The following is a 17,420-nucleotide window of genomic DNA, read 5'->3' on the forward strand; positions in this document are numbered from 1 at the left end:
TACAAGAACTTATAGTCTATTATCACTCTATACAAGGTTAAAATCAATAGATGAAGTAATCTTTGTTAGAATGATGTAATAATCTTACCTTTAGACTTTCAAGTCTCTCGAATTCGGATTCTAGGGTTCTTTTGTCCAAGATGAAGATTCAATTGATAATCTATGAAATAGATGAGGATTTTAGCGTTAATCTTTGTTAGAATGATGTAATAATCAATGGGGTTTGAGTAGGAACTCACCTTGGATGCTTTGTGGAAGCCCTAGGGTGTTTTCTCTCCAAAAAGAAGGTTTAGAACGAAGTGGGAAAAGTTTTACGAAATTAGGCTTTTATAAAATTCGAAAAAAATAGCTTCAGGCATAAAATGGCCTGGCGCGATGCATGGTGCGCAATGGCCCGCATCACGCAGGGTGTATTTTTTGACGGTGTCAAAATTTTGAATTTTCCTGGAAATTTGGCCTAGCGCGCCTCGTGGGGCACTAGGCCATTCTGGCAGAGTTCGGAAAAATGGGCATAACTCCCAGTGCAGAGCTCCGTTTGGGCTCCATAATATATCATTGGAAAGATATTTCAAAGGGATAGAACTTTCATGTTTTAGGTTTTCTCAAATTCCCAACGGATTTTCACAAAATCGAGCTAGAATACAGACGTATCGAAAACTCAGTCAATTCTATCGAATCTTAAACACCTCACTATCCGTCTTGATTCCAAAACAACTATTTCCACCCATAATCATCCCGATAGTACTTCACATGTATAAAATGTCACATTAATACTCATTTAACACCTCCACACCTAATCCGTATTTACGGAATGTTACAATGGCACTCAATTTTCTTTCCTCTCGTGTATACGCTCAAGGTCGATGGCCTTTAAACGACACTCAAATGTTCTCACTACTCTATGCCTTTTTCCACTCAAGGGATTCCCAAATATCTCTTTGAGAACCAACACCTCAAATAACACCAAGTATGTTCCAAGTATCGGTTCGGAATGGAGTTTATGTTTAAATGAAAGAAGGATAATCAAACTGACAAATTAGGAACAAGCCTATTTGCAACGAAATTAAAGAAAAAAAAAAGCACAAAAAAATAGCACGAGATAAAATAGAAGCACAAAAGAAACTAATTTATTACTAAGTATGAACTAAATACTTAAGTAAACTAGCTAAAATAAACAAGGAAAAACAAACTGAAATAGGGGTTATATTTGAAATTGGGCAAAAATTGGTTATTAGACAAAAGTGGTCAATTTTGAAATGGAAAAGGGTCAAATATACCCTCCAACTATAGTCTGTAGTTTATATTTACCCTTCGTTATATTTTTGGTTCATATTTACCCCTCCCGTTAAGAAACTTGTTACATTTGCCCTTATAACTAACGGATTGCTGACTTGGAGTCCTTATCTATCCACACAGAAGTCATGTGTATATATAAATTTTCTTTTATTTTATATCATACTAATTGAATTTTGCCATGTAATTTTCTGTTTCTATAAAAAAAAAATACAATACCTAATTTTCTTCTCCATCAAACCCCCACTTCCCCTTCTTCTTCTCCGCCACCGTCCACCGCCGCCGGTTAATGAGAGTGGTGGTTTGATGGAGATATTGTATTTTTATTTTATTTTTTTGCAGAAAAAGAAAATTAAATGGCGAAATTCAATTGTTTATGTTATAAAATAAAAGAAAATTGATATATACATGTGGCATCTATGTGGATAGATAAGGACTTCTAGTCAGCAATCTGTCAGCGATAAGGGCAAATGTAACAAGTTACTTAACGAGAGCGGTAAATATGAACCAAAACTCTAACGAATGGTTAATCTAAACTATAGACCATAGTTGGAGGGTAAATTTGACCCTTTTCCCAATTTGAAATTGTGACAGATTGTTTCTGCAAATCTGAAAATTTCAAATTCATCTTCTTCTCTAAGAAGAAGCTTAAAAAATTTGATTCAATCTCCTACAACTCTCAATCAAATGAGCTCAAATTTGAGATACAACTTCCCCACAACTCTGTGAACAAATCCCAACCACCAATTTCTTCAAACAAAAACAAAATCAACAAAATTCATTTTCAAGTTTCTTCTTCAAGCTTCAAACTCTAGCAATGACTAACATGATTTGAACCATTTTTTCTTTCATTTTCAATTTGGGTTCTTCAAACTTTAGCTTAGCAATCAATATCCAACAATTTTTCAGATTTAAAAAAAAAATCAAATTCTTTTTTATAAGCCTTCGCTGAACTCCTTCAACAACCAGCAGCTATGTTCAACAAATGAACCCAAAATGAAATTCAAAGAGCCCCAAAAAAAAAATGTTGGATCCGTTCGTGAGCTCCAATTTTAAGCTCAAACAATGAAACCCAAATGAATTTCACTCGATAACCAAACTTCAAACGCAGATTCTGAATCACTTCACAAAGTTTCAGGAACAAGAGATGACACAGGGAATTCAAAAAAAAACAATGACACAATGACTTCGTTTTTTGAATTGATTTTCTGAATTAAAAAAGCTAGACAGTGTATGTAAAAAAACAAACACTAACCAAGCTTTGATACCAAAATATAACAATCGAATATGCAGAAGGAAGAAATTAAGAATAAGATTGGCAGAAAGAAATATAACAAGCAATTAGAATAAAAAAAGGATAATTCTAAAAATTAAATTAACTTTTAATTATAGAATAATTCAAGAAAAAGAAGAAAGAACTCATACAAGAATTCATTCATTGATGAATCCAAGGAAGGTTCCTAAAGAGATACATGAAAACCCTAATCACTCACAAAAAGGCAATCATCCAAAACTATGTTCCCAAAATAATCCCAAGTGTCACCATTTATAGTACCACTTAGCTTATTACATAAATGGACATTAGGACTTAATTATAAAACTAGTTATTTTTTTAAGCTTGATTCTTGATCTCTTAAAGCACTCCAAGGCCTTAAGCTTGACATGTACTCGAACCATGTTGTGTAACCAGAACCGATAGTTATCAAGAACTCTTATTTTCTGCTTCGTTTAACGGCTATGAGGGTTCATTACATTTTCAACTTTGATAAATTTGCAGCTGAGAGATGGGCGACCCAATCACATGTGCTGTAACTCAGCTTATTGTGAACGACCTGGCAAAATAAGTGAATATGCATGCTCAATATGCTATGCAATTTAAGAGCCACTTTCAGGAGATGGGGAACGAGCTGAACCTCATGCGTTCATATCTCACTGAAGTAAACAAGCAGAAAGGAAAGAATAAGTCAGTCAAGTCAACCTTATCTAATCTTCAAGAACTAATTTATGAAGCAGATAATGTGATCACAGATTTCTAAATTGGCGAAGATTATCTCAAGGCAAAAGGGAATTCATATTGCTTGTGTCCATCTCCAAGGGAGATATCTTTCAGATACAACACTTTGAAAGAACGTGACATTAACTCAACAAGGAGATAGTGAAAATGCATCGAGGTCGAGGACTTTTGTTGGTCCAATAACTGAACAATCTAGAAGCGAGGATAGCAGCAGCAGACGGACGCGATGGACCTCACACATTTTTGACCAATCTGAAATTGTGCGGTTATCAGAAGATACAAGAAAAAACAAAGAATGGATCCTTTCTCACAGCGAGTCGTTACATCATGCTGGCATTGTTGGTATGGACGGTTTGGGTAAAACCACAATCGCGCAATTTGCCATGACCCGAAAAAGTGAACGTGAGATTTCAAAGAAAGTTTGGGTTTCTGTATCTCAAACTTATGATGAGCTGGAAACCATGAAGGGAATTTTGAGATAGCTACATGAAGATGATAGTGGAACTGACAAAGGAGAGATGCTTAACAGAATTCTTGAAGCACTTTCACATAAGTCATACTTGATTGTCATGGATGATGTATGGAGCATTGATGATAGATGGTGGGATAGGATCTCAAGGGGATTACCCAAGTTTATCGAGCACAATAGTTGTATTATAATCACATCAAGAAATGAGGATGTTGTTAAGAGAATGGGAGCCACTACACAGAAACAAGAATTCATCGACCAAGATTGCTTGATGATGAAGAGAGTTGGTCATTGTTCTGTAAGTTTGCATTTTTGTCAACTAAAGGGAAGTGTAATGCTCAATTGGAAGATGTTGGGAGAGAGATCGTGCACAAATGTCATGGTCTTCCTCTAGCTATCAAGACCACAGGTGGGATGTTATCATCAAAACCGCATTCACTCGGGAAGTGGACGCGGATATGTGAAAAATTTCGAGAGAAATTGGTATTGGATAGTGAAAGCAATATATCTATAATGGCATCTTTGTAACTAAGTTATGATGAGCTTCCGGCTCATCTAAAGGGTATATTGTGCTTCTCAATCTATCCGGATGACCACGAATTGAGGCGGAGCAATTGGTTCGTTGTGGGTAGGGGAAGAGGAAGGATTAGTCCGTGGCAATGGCACGTAAACCGCATCAGAGATGTAGCTTTTAGTTACTTGTATCTGAACTAGTGAGTAGGTGCTTGGTTGAAAGCCAAAGAAGAAACTTTGATAGTAGAGTTTACGATTGCAAAATGCATGACATGGTTCGGGACATGGTAATCACTGGTTGCGAAGAAGAGCCATTTTGTAGCTTTAAAAAAGGCAAGCACATAGCCACGGTTAACCACTAGGCACTTGGGTCACCGCAGAAACAACTTTTCAATCCTTGGCTGGGAATTCAAAGCTTACACTTCTTCTCACTACGACAAATATCATCGGCTTCAACAGGAAAATCGCTCTGGTTGAAATCAAGACTCTCAGGGTCTTGGACCTGTCACATGTCAAGCTAGAAAACATCTGTGTAGTCGATCTATGGAACTGGATCACATGTTACACCTCGGTAATTTTGTGACGTTGCGTCGTAAATAGACTGACGTCAGCTAAGACGGACACGAGGCCTTCACGACTATGAGAGGGTGATTGGTAGTCTTAATGTATATGTGATGATATTTCTAAGTTATGCGACTTGGCGGAATTAAGTTCACCAAGGGAAGCTAAGTATAAGCTAGGCTTTGGAAGGATTTCACGGGTGTTGAACTAACGAATATCTAGTAAGGTCCCAAGAATGAGTCATGATGTCCATTAGATCGTTAAGGAAGTGTTGCACAAGTACCAAGAAGGTTCCATAAAGATTCGAGATCAAACGAAGCGACGAGAACGAAATCGAAAAAACTGGGGATTATACTACCGTATATACGGACCGTATATTTTATACGGCCCGTAGATCCGGCTGTAGAACCCCTCCAGTAAAGGGTGATTTTCCTGGAGATTTTGGAAGGAACATACGGTCCAATATACGGACCGTATAAATTGTACGGACCGTATATTGAACCGTATATTTCGGGTCGGGTCCGAATTCTATTTTTATATAGGCACGGTTTTCCCTTCTTTTTCTCACTTCCCATTTCTCCAACACTCTCTAAATCTCTAGAATTTTCTCCATACCACCTTAACACATATCCAAGTAGGGAAATTAAAGAATCAAACACCAAAAGTTAGTAGAATCAAGGGTGTGAATGCTTCCTAAAGATTAGTAGAAGTTGAAAATCTCCTTGGAAGGCAAGTGGAGTTTTTCTCAAGTGAAGTATTCTCATTCAAAGACCATCTCTACATAACCAAAGGTGAGTATTACAATTATTTCATGTTACTAAGAGTGTTGAGTAGTTGAAGAACTTGAATTAGAAACAAGTATTGGATATGAACTTAAGTATACAAATAGTAGTATGTTGGCTGGAAGGGGTAGTTGAATTGTGATTCATGGTATGATATAAGTATAATTTTAGTATAAATGGTGTTAATGATGTCGAGGAAGTATTATGCGAACGATATACGTGAAGTTGCATTATAGCTATGATTATGGAGGATTCCGGAAATGAGTTTGGAGATTGAATAATGTTTAACTTGAGGGAATTTGCCTATTACGATATTATGGATGTCGTTGTATTGTTTGGGAGTTGTTTTGTTACATGAGGAAAAGTTGTCGAAACAAACGAAATGCTGCCCAATTTTCGTTAGCCTTATCCACTTTAGTTTAAACGTAAGTATGCCCTCAGCAATCTAACTTTTGTACGAATCCTTTTATATGTAGACTCGTAAGTTGGAAGGAGAGCTTTTAGTCGACGTCGTTAAGGAGACACAAAGGTATGTGAGGCTATCCTTTTTCCCTTCAAAGGCATGACCCCCATATGTAACCCCATATATGTCATTCCCCATATTTCTATTCCTGGAGATGCCAAAGGTTTAAAGTTCCTGAAGAATCTTACAATGACTCCAATTCGAAAGATTTTCAAACTTAACATTCTCAATGATTTCATGATGTGACTGAGTAGGCTATAAAGCATATGGCCTCGGTGTGTCCCGAGTTAAAGTATATAACATATATGGTCCCGAGCTTATAAAGCATATGGCTTCAGCCCAAGTCTGAGCTATATAACATATGGCCTCAGTTATGTCATGGATAACCCCGGACACGACCAATGATGATGATGATGCCATAATGTACTCGGGGGGTTACGACCTTACGTCACTCCGAGAGAGCGTATCTTCATTTGGGCTCTCATGCATGCTACGTATATTATATATTTATATATATATATATATATATATATATATATATATGTATATGTATATGTATATACATGGGGGGAGAGAGGCGCTATAGACGCATAGCCACCTGATCACCTAGCTGCATATTATGATATCACCCCGACGCGGCCATATGGATGATGGATCGGGTCGTACGTTCCACGGCAATATATTGATATATGGATCGGGTCGCACGTTCGCGAAATATATGATATGATATTTACGCGTATGTACGCATGGCTCCGCTTTAAGAGTGCAGTTATGCACCGTAGCTTCTCATCTTTATTTTATCTTCTTGTTCTTCCATTTTTATGATGTATGTCTTACATACTCAAGACATTGTTCGTCGCCGACATCCTTTCTTTTTTGGATGCCGTGCTCATGCTTCAATGTGCAGGCTAGAGACTACCCCGACTTCCTAGAAATGATCCGTCGCACAAAGCACTTCCATAGACCGGAGGTGCCGTCTCTGATGTATTCTTTTGTGTATATATTTGGATGTGATGGGGTCCTGTCCCATCTTCATGACTTTAGAGATTCAGTAGAGGCTCGTAGATACTTGTATGTGGGTAACGGAGGTTTTGTGACTCTTGATGTATATTTTGCTTATTATTCTTTTGCTGCCGTGAGGGCTTGTATATGGGGATATGTGTACATGTTTTAAAGAAATATGTGTGTATTGTGTCAAGACGATAGTAGTATGATATGGTGCCTCTTTCGAATGGCTTCGGCATTCGTCACTCTCTCGGCGCGGGTCGTGACATCACATCACTAAAGCGACTAGCTTATTTAAATCTTCGAGAAGTTGATAAGTTAGGACGAAATTCCAGATTCTGTTAGGAAGTGATGGGGTCTCCAAATACTGGTTCTTAGAGAATGCCAGGAACTGAAAAAGCTACCAACATCAATCACGACACTTCCAAGATTGGCAATTCTTGATGTTGGAAGTTGTCCATCTTTTTCATGCTTACCACAAGGTCTCTCTAGGCTTTCTAATATTGAAGAGCTGTACGGCTTCAAGATACCAAGTCCAGCAACAACAGAAGCTTGTCGGCTGAGTGAGATCGTGGTACTGGCTCAAATACGGGTACTGCAATTAGACATAACGGAGGAAAGCATGATAGAGGACAAGGAATTGGCTGTATTGGAACAACTTAAACTACTAAGGGTGCTATCAATCAATGCTGGAGACCGTGAAAACAAGGACATCATAAGGAAGCTGGATAACTTGTCACCACCAATGCGCGTTGAAGAATTATACCTAAGGCACTTCCTCGGAGAAACAGCACCAGCATGGATAAACCCCATTTCACTTCCTCAACTGCAGTACCTTTGTATCGAAGATTCAAGAGTGCTTAACCGCATGAGTGAAATTTTCTGGGGAGGTAATGACGGTAACTGGAATGTTGAAGGACTGTGCTTGAAATTCTTGCCTAGGCTGGGGGAAACATTCCAAAGTGAAATGCCAGCACTCAAATACTTAGAAGTCAGCCACTGCAATTCGCTGAAAAGGTTCCCATGTAACGTTGAGGGTTTAGGATATTGGACAAAGCCAGAGGAAGAGCAGGAAGACGAAGTCGAACAAGACGTGATTTCGTGCCATGAAGAAAGCAGGGAAGGAGAATTTGATGACATGCAGTAAAATTATGTGATTCTCAATCTTCAGTTTCAGTACACAATCATGCAATTTTCTTCTTTTTTTTTTTCTTTCCCTTTTTTGTTTGGAAAACTGGTACAACATTATGTATTAGCACAGTGATGTATTTGCTATTCTGTATGCTTGCTTTACATAATATCAATGACATGTTTGTTGAATCTTATTCTAATAGAGTTTTCATGTAACGGACTGGTGGTAAATTTGTATTGTTTGCTGATTGCTAATTTATATGACTTTGAATAATGGAGCTTATCGGATTCGAGTCATCAGTTTCCTCTTTCTAGGCGTGCAGACTTTGTTACGGAAAGTATTGTGCCCTTAATATCTATTGGAAGTTCGTTAAGCAAAAATCAAATGGAAATTGGGTATTGGGTACTAATATAAGTATGATAGAACTAGCAAGTTAGAAAGTACGTAGCAAATATGTAAAATGGTGCTTCTCAACTCTGCTTGGATATTACATCCAGTAACAATTTTGGAGCTACAAAAGTAAACATCAGAAGTTATTTTAGTTCAGAAGTTATTTTAGTACTCTTTCTCATCTATAACTTGCATATCTACTGACTAAAGTATCCTAAATCTAGTTTGAAATGAAAAGAGCAAAATGTGGTCAAGATATTCCATTTATTTTACGGTAGTGTAAAACAATGTTAAGTAAAGACAAAAAGTATAATTTATATCGCACGAGGAGGCAAAAATCAATCAAGATGGGTCTCAAGAACTGAGTCTACTAAGATTAAGTATCCAATAAGAGAAAATTTAAAATCATATGACAGGAAAGATATCTAATACTTTGTATCTTTCTATCCAAGATCGTTGGAATACTTTGTAGCTGACAAGCTAGTTACTAGTCGAGATGCTAGAACTAATTTAATTTCAATAGGAGTAGTATAATAGGTTTTAGAGTTGGAACTTTAGGTGTTAATTATGCTGCCGACTTGTGGTCATTTTCATTATCCCGAACCCAAGACAAAAATTTAATATTTTATTATATTAAAATCTAATATTACACATAAATTTATTTGGTACAGTTTATTATTTTTTCGGTTTTATTTTATATAATAAAAACCAACCTAATTGTTCGGTAAGGTTGTATTTTTTTGTAAAAACCGTCGGTCTTATTAAAAGAAACCTAAAAATCGGTTAGGTACGGTACGATTCAGTCGGTTTTTTTGAAAACCATTTACACCCCTGCCTAAAAGTTTAGTTTATATTTGTAGAGGTGATTATTCTGTGTAGATGTATAACTCACTAAATAATGGCTCCTTATTTCAGGAAACCTTTGTTAGACCACTTAAACTTTAAATTAAGGTGTTTGGACATGATTTGGTTGAATTGTTTTAAAAAGGTAATATTTGAAGTTGGGAAACTGTTCATGCAGTGATGGAGTTCAAAATATGAAAAAGAAAACAGAAGAATATGCCAAGAAAATTTAACATTTATTTTATATATACATTATAATTTTCCGGTGAAAGTTGTGAAGCCTTCAGCTCCACCCGAGTCTATGGCCCAACGATCAACGTGTTTCATATTTATCTCCAGCTTTTTGTCTAATTAACTCCACCTTTATTGGAAAGTTTTTCTACAAGAGCAACTTTATGTTGATTCAATCAGCTTTTAATTTTAAGGAAAGCATTTGTGCACACTTCTACTTTTTTCTCCAATAATTTAGAATATCACAAGCATATGTCTCCAAAAATCCTCAACTTTTCCACAATGAAAACTACATAGCTAGTCTCCCATTACTAGACTTCAAGAAGAGGACCCCAATATTAGGGTGTTGGTCTTGGTCTTTCTTTATAAATATATCCAACACAATATTTTACACTTTTGAAGAAACAACTTTCCAGCGTTACATTTCACCTTTTCGTTTTGAACTATGCTTGCAGCGCTCATAAAAATTAAAAATAAAAAGAATCCCGCCTTTATACTTTTATTAACAACCACTAGTGTCAACTTTACTACGTATCATTTCCGTAAGGCCATGTTATGAATTATGAAGTGGTCAATTGCCAATAATTCAGCTGCACAATTAAAAGAATCCCGCCTTTATACTTTTATTAACAACCACTAGTGTCAACTTTACTACGTATCATTTCCGTAAGGCCATGTTATGAATTATGAAGTGGTCAGTTGCCAATAATTCAGCTGCACAATTTTATTCCCTTCACCCAAAATAAGTGTCACCTTAGCAAGAAAAATAGTCCCAAGATCAGTGATAAATATTCTATTTTTTTATTCATTTCTTAAGACGAGATTAGTACCGTGAATTGTGTTGGAGAAGCAAAGATAGTTGAAGAAGGAGAAAGAGGAGGAGGAATTGACTTCTCATATTACTGAAAACATGAACGTATATTTTGATAGATATTTTGTTGCATGTTGCGTTTTGCGTTTGCAAGCTCTTTCCAAAGTCAAAAGGCTAATAGGAAGTTTGCTATTTGTTGACCAGAAATGGACATATGAATCGCATAACCAAATTAAAAAGTCTTTTTTTGAGATGATGGTCTCAAGCAATAGGAAAAGGAACAACTGATAATTGAGGTGTGTTTTAATACATAGATGGTGTTAATTCAGGTAGGAAACGGGAACAACGAATAGTTGAGGTGAAATTCGCAAAAAATTAACTCTTTATTTTTTTATAATTACTGTCTGACAAAGGATAGTATTATGGAGCATAAAACTTTACCGAATTAGCCCGTTAGTAATCACCCGACTATTTGATACTCATTTTACCAAATTGGAACTAGAACACATTGATGGGGACTTGATCTGAAAGTGGAGATTAGTCGAGTGATCAATAGCAGAACAAATCATGAGGATCAGATGCCCCTAATTAACCTTCAATTTAATGGAAAACATCAAAAGGAACCCTATGATCTAAAGTTACTTTTTGCAAGATTGATTGAAGAACACAACCAATTACAATAAACTGAAATTTTCCATGGGCCTCTATTCTGGTATCCTGGGCCATAACTAGACTTTTGATAATGAGCCACGTGGAACTTAGTTCGAGGGGGAAATTGTTGGGTGTGCGAACAAAGTACGCGTTAGTCGGGTAAGAAAAAGAGTACATAAGGAGTTGAATCTTTTCTTAATGATGCTTGATACTTTTGGGAAAAACCGTGCGGGCTGGCCGAAAGCGGATAATATCACATCGTATTAAGATGTCTTTGGGCGTACCTCAACAAGCGGTATCGAGAAAATGATTTCGGTGGGACGAGTATGAAGATGGCGGAGTGTGGCGTGGGGCCCTGGCTTAGTGCCTTTGCCGTCTACGGGCGGTTTACGACCTTTACCTCGTAGCTTTAAAGACGCATTCACGACGCGGGGGGCTTCGAATCGTAAATACTCGACGGTATGGGTGGCACACAAACATGTTGAATGCGACCGTGGTATGATAACGAGCCACGTGGAACTTAGTTCGGGGGGGAGATTGTTGATGTGCGAACAAAGTACCACATTGGTCGCCGGAAAGAAAAAAAGGCACTTATAAGGAGTTGGATATCTCTTAATGATGTGAGGCCTTTTGGAGAAAACTGTATGGGGCTTAGGCCCAAATGACAATATCACATCATGTTAAGAGTATCTTTTTTAGGTGCTTTTAGCCAACAACATCTATCGTAAGACAATCAAATGCTTATTCTTTTAATTTGCCCACTAAATCTCAATCACTAGTCATTACTCTAAGTAATTTGACTTCAAAAAAAAAAAAAAAGAGTTCGATGTATAAAGCATTCCGCATTTATGCAAGTTTTGGGAAAGGGCCGATCTTTAGGGGGGTGTGATGTAGGTAGTCTAATTTGACTCAATTATTAATAGTTGATTCTACGGCTCAAACCCATGACTTTACACTGAGTAATTACGCTTAGAGCTCATAAAAAGTTAAATGCTAATAAGAAAAAAGTTTAACCATATGGAGAAATTTCTAGATGTCTCAACACTAAAAAAGGAAAAGTCTGATGCACAAAAGTAGCGTTAGCGAGGTCGAAGAAGGTCATACTCTAAGGTGTGATGCGAGTTTCTACCCTAGTGCGAAGGATTGGCCACATGCACGGCTCGAACCCGTGACCTAGATGTCACGCAGAGATAACTTTACCGTTGCTTCAACACTAAATAGAGGAAACAATTTCTTATTGATCATTTACAATTTGAATATAAGAAAATGAATATGTTATTTTTGTACTAATCTCTTATGGAAAAAATCATATAGCTAAAATAACATTTGTAATGTGGGCACAAACAAAATGGAATCTCTTAAGTTGTACTTAATATTTGATCCAGTGAAGAGAAAGGGGGTCTTGCTCTTATCTGTAGTTTTCGCCCTTTCTAATAAATAGGCACTTCCCAAATTTGAAGGAGCACAAACCTTTCTTTTTCTTCTGAATTCTAGACTTGTAATCACTAGTTTAAGGTAAATATTCCTTTATCCATTCTTATTCTATGCTTCTCTCAGGCTCTTGCAATGTTTCAGAGTTTTAATGTTTCTTCTCCATAACATGTCATGCTTCATATTTTTTGGTAATTAAATCATTTTACTAACTAGAAAAGATTATTATTTTGCAAAAGATATGTTTAGGGGAACCTCAGTTTAGACTAATTTCCTAGCTTTTAAACAATATTTTCTTGGTCACGACTAGTCATCCAGTCCACTTCAGGTAATTGCCAAATGTAGATGTAAAACGTGTCATAGTATTTTTTTTATTTATTTATTTATTATTGTCATCTACACAGTTCCCCTGAAGGTTTACATTCTTCATATGTCCCTGTTCCTTTCCATTTCATTTTTATTTAAGTTAATGACTTGTTGATTAGGTCTTGAAGAGTTTTGCGGAGACACTGTTGGATTTCTGAGTCCTCTGAGCAAAATTGTTATCAGACTATCAGCTAACAGTGAGGTAAGAAATCTTGAGACTCTTCTTAAAAGTTACAATAAATTAAACATTCATAATAGCATCTTTGGCTATGTTGCTCGGACTCTTAAAAAATGTTGTCACTCCCGTGTTGAACCCTCCAAATATGCACTACTTTTAGAGGGCCACTCCCGTGTTGGACCCTCCAAATATGCACTACTTTTAGAGGACCCGACACATGTCCAGCAATATTTTTAAAGAATCTGAAAGAACATAGATCTTTGGAACAAACTGATTAGTTTCTGAACCAATTATTTGTAATTTCTTACTAGCTCTTGATTCTCGAACAAGTTTATGTACTTACACAGTGATAAGTTCATGTGTAGTTCCAGTGTCATTCCTGCTACTTCTTTAATACAAAAGACCTTCTATGTGTCACCCAAGTGTCTATCACAAAATAATTTCTTCTAAATTATTTGTAAGTGAAATCTGGAATCGGCTTTAAACATCAGTTCATGGTTGCAAATGTCTAGGTAACATATCATGTATCATTGCAATGGAAAGTTTAGCCATATCATTTCATATTACTTACTAATTGAGCTTCAGATTAGCTTTTTTAGATATTCATTTTTCACAGAACTCATATGCAAAGACTTTAGTACCTTCTTAGAGTTTGACAATTCCAAAATCCAACACTAGAAAAAGTGTTTTTCAGTAGTTGATGCTTAAAAGCTACTTATAGCTAGTAAACGAATCTGGAAGAATTCAGTTCACTGGGCTAGTAAACGAATCTGGAGAGCTATATTATGTTTTGATTACCAGATATCAAATTGGTCAGCTACATAAGAATCCAGAGATCCGTGAATATGCCACAAGATAGTCTTCTTAGCAATAATTATTGCAGTAAGGATATAACAGATAGTAGGATTTGAAAAGCATCGTTACATTATGATTTTCAACGTCTAATTAGCCAAGACTTAGTTCAAACCCACTACTCATTCTAAACAGTTAGGTATTTCTATCGCACATGACTTGGAGAGTCATGATGATATCACTTAGAAACATTTTTACCAGAAATTTTTTCCTTCTGTCTTCAGTCAGTTAACAATAAAATTTCTGTGGATTTCCAAATACCAGTTTCATGTAATCCTAGCTCAGTAAGGAAATTTTGAGTCGTAAATAGAGGACAATTTACATGTAAGGCTCACGCAATTTGGGACTCATAACAAGACAACCATATTGAATCTCTCTAATCCGAAAATATTTAAAGATCATTGCAACTGATAGCAGATTTCTTATTTTCTGCTCCATTTAATGTCTATGAGGGCTCATTAAGTTTTCAATTTTGATAAATTTGCAGCTGAGAGATGGGCGACCCAATCATAAGTGCTGTAACTCAGCTCATTGTGAACGACTTGGCAAAACAAGTGAATATGCATGCTCAATATGCTATGCAATTTGAAAGTCAGTTTGAAGAGATGAAGAAAGAGCTGAATCTCATGCGTTGTTATCTCGCTGAAGCAAACAGGCTGAAAGGAAACAATAAGTCTATCAAATCAACCTTATCTGATCTTCAAGAACTAACTTATGAAGCAGATAACGTGATCACGGATTGCCAAATTCGCGAAGATTATCTAAAGATAAAAGGGAATTCTTCTTGCTTGTTTCCATCTCCAAGGGAGATTTCTTTCAGATACAACACTGGAAAGAAACTGACAGAACTCAACAAGGAGATAGTGAAAATGCATCAGAGGCTGAGGACTTTTGTTGGTCCAATAACTGAACAATCTAGAAGCGAGGATAGCAGCAGCAGACGGACACGATGGACTTCACACATTTTTGACCAATCTGAAATTGTGGGATTATCAGAAGATACAAGAAAAATCAAAGAATGGATCCTCTCTCACAGCGAGTCGTTACATCATGTTGGCATTGTTGGTATGGGCGGTTTGGGTAAAACCACAATCGCGCAAAAGGTTTACCACGACAGACAAGTGAATGTGAGATTTCAAAAGAAAGTTTGGGTTTCTGTATCTCAAACTTATGATGAGCTGGCAATCATGAAGGGAATTTTGAGACAGCTAAATGTAGATGATAGTGGAACTGACAAAGGAGAGATGCTTAACAGAATTCTTGAAGCACTTTCACATAAGTCATACTTGATTGTCATGGATGATGTATGGAGCATTGATGATGGATGGTGGGATAGGATCTCAAGGGGATTACCCAAGTTTATCGAGCACAATAGTTGTATTATAATCACATCAAGAAATGAGGATGTTGTTAAGAGAATGGGAGCCATAGAAACAAGAATTCATCGACCAAGATTGCTTGATGATGAAGAGAGTTGGTCATTGTTCTGCAAGTTTGCATTTTTGTCAACTAAAGGGAAGTGTAATGCTCAATTGGAAGATGTTGGGAGAGAGATCGTGCGCAAATGTCATGGTCTTCCTCTAGCCATCAAGACCACAGGTGGGATGTTATCATCAAAACCACAATCACTCGGGGAGTGGACGCGGATATGTGAAAACTTTCGAGAGAAATTGGTATTGGATAGTGAAAGCAATATATCCGTAATGGCATCTTTGCAACTAAGTTATGATGAGCTTCCAGCTCATCTAAAGCAGTGCATATTGTGCTTCTCAATCTATCCAGATGACCATGAAATTGAGGCGGAACAATTGGTTCGTTGGTGGGTAGGGGAAGGATTAGTCCGTAGCAATGGCACAGAAACTGCAACAGATGTAGCTTTTAGTTACTTGTCTGAACTGGTGAGTAGGTGCTTGGTTGAAGCTACCCAAAGAAGAAACTTTGATCGTAGAGTTTACAGTTGCAAAATGCATGACATGGTTCGGGACATGGTAATCCTGGTTGCAGAAGAAGAGTCATTTTGTAGCTTTAAAAGAGGCAGGCACATAGCCACAGTTAACTCTAGGCACTTGGGGGTCACCAGAGAAACAACTTTTCAATCCTTGGCTGGGAATTCAAAGCTTACAGCACTTCTTCTCACTACGACAAATATCATCGGCTTCAACAGGAAAATCGCTCTGGCTGAAATCAAGACTCTCAGGGTCTTGGACCTGTCATGTGTCAAGCTAGAAAACATCTGTTTAGTCGATCTATGGAGCTGGATCACATCACTAAAGCGACTAGCTTATTTAAATCTTCGAGGTGTTGATAAGTTGGACGAAATTCCAGATTCTGTTAGGAAGTTATGGGGTCTCCAAATACTGGTTCTTAGAGAATGCCAGGAACTGAAAAAGCTACCAACATCAATCACGACACTTCCAAGATTGGCAATTCTTGATGTTGGAAGTTGTCCATCTTTTTCATGCTTACCACAAGGTCTCTCTAGGCTTTCTAATATTGAAGAGCTGTACGGGTTCAAGATACCAAGCCCAGCAACAACAGAAGCTTGTCACCTGAGTGAGATCGTGGCACTGTCTCAACTACGAGTACTGCAATTAGACATAACGGAGGAAAGCATGATAGAGGACAAGGAATTGGCTGCATTGGAACACCTTAAACTACTAAGGGTGCTATCAATCAATGCTGGAGACTGTGAAAACAAGGACATTATAAGGAAGCTGGATAACTTGTCACCACCAACGCGTGTTGAAGAATTATACCTAAGGCACTTCCTCGGAGAAACCACACCAGCATGGATAAACCCCATTTCACTTCCTCAACTGCAGTACCTTTGTATCGAAGATTCAAGAGTGCTTAACCGCATGAGTGAAAATTTCTGGGGAGGTAATGTAGGTAAGTGGAATGTTGAAGGACTGTGCTTGAAATTCTTGCCAAGGCTGGGGGAAACATGGGAAACATTCCAAAGTGAAATGCCAGCACTCAAATACTTAGAAGTCAGCCACTGCAATTCGCTGACAAAGTTCCCATGTAACGTTGAGGGTTTAGGATATTGGACAAAGCCAGAGGAAGAGGAGGAAGACAATGAAGAACAGGATGTGATTTCGTCCCATGAAGGAAACAATGAAGGAGAAATTGACAACACGCACTGAAATTATAGGATTCCAATCTTCAGTTTCAGTACACAATAATGCGCTCTTCCATTTTTTTTTTCTCCTCGTGGAAAACTGGTACCACATTATGCTGTTACCACAGTGTTCACTTATTTTCTATTCTGTATGCTTGTTTTGTGAGTTTTTATTCATATACAATTTTCATGTAACGAACAGGTGATAATTTTGTATGGTTTGCTGATTTATTGTTACTGTGAATGGTGGAGCTTATGTTTCCTTTTTCTTAGGCTGCAGACTTTTTTACAGAAAGTATTGCGGCATTACGATC

At 37.2% G+C, this 17,420-nt stretch overlaps 1 protein-coding gene and 1 pseudogene across 1 annotated transcript; both read left to right on the forward strand.

Moving 5' to 3' along the window:
- Window positions 1–3,651: 3,651 nt before the first annotated feature.
- Window positions 3,652–8,247, forward strand: LOC132038390 (disease resistance RPP13-like protein 4; annotated as a pseudogene).
- A 4,235-nt stretch (window positions 8,248–12,482) lies between these two features.
- Window positions 12,483–17,378, forward strand: LOC132036305 (disease resistance RPP13-like protein 4). The gene is made up of 3 exons (XM_059426613.1): window positions 12,483–12,673; window positions 13,075–13,157; window positions 14,473–17,378. Exon 3 carries the CDS (start codon window positions 14,480–14,482, stop codon window positions 17,129–17,131), a length of 2,652 nt encoding a protein of 883 aa, XP_059282596.1. The 5' UTR covers window positions 12,483–12,673; window positions 13,075–13,157; window positions 14,473–14,479; the 3' UTR covers window positions 17,132–17,378.
- The last annotated feature ends 42 nt before the right edge of the window (window positions 17,379–17,420 follow it).

The sequence above is a fragment of the Lycium ferocissimum genome, chromosome 11, assembly GCF_029784015.1.
Source record: "Lycium ferocissimum isolate CSIRO_LF1 chromosome 11, AGI_CSIRO_Lferr_CH_V1, whole genome shotgun sequence".
Taxonomy (NCBI): Eukaryota; Viridiplantae; Streptophyta; class Magnoliopsida; order Solanales; family Solanaceae; genus Lycium; species Lycium ferocissimum.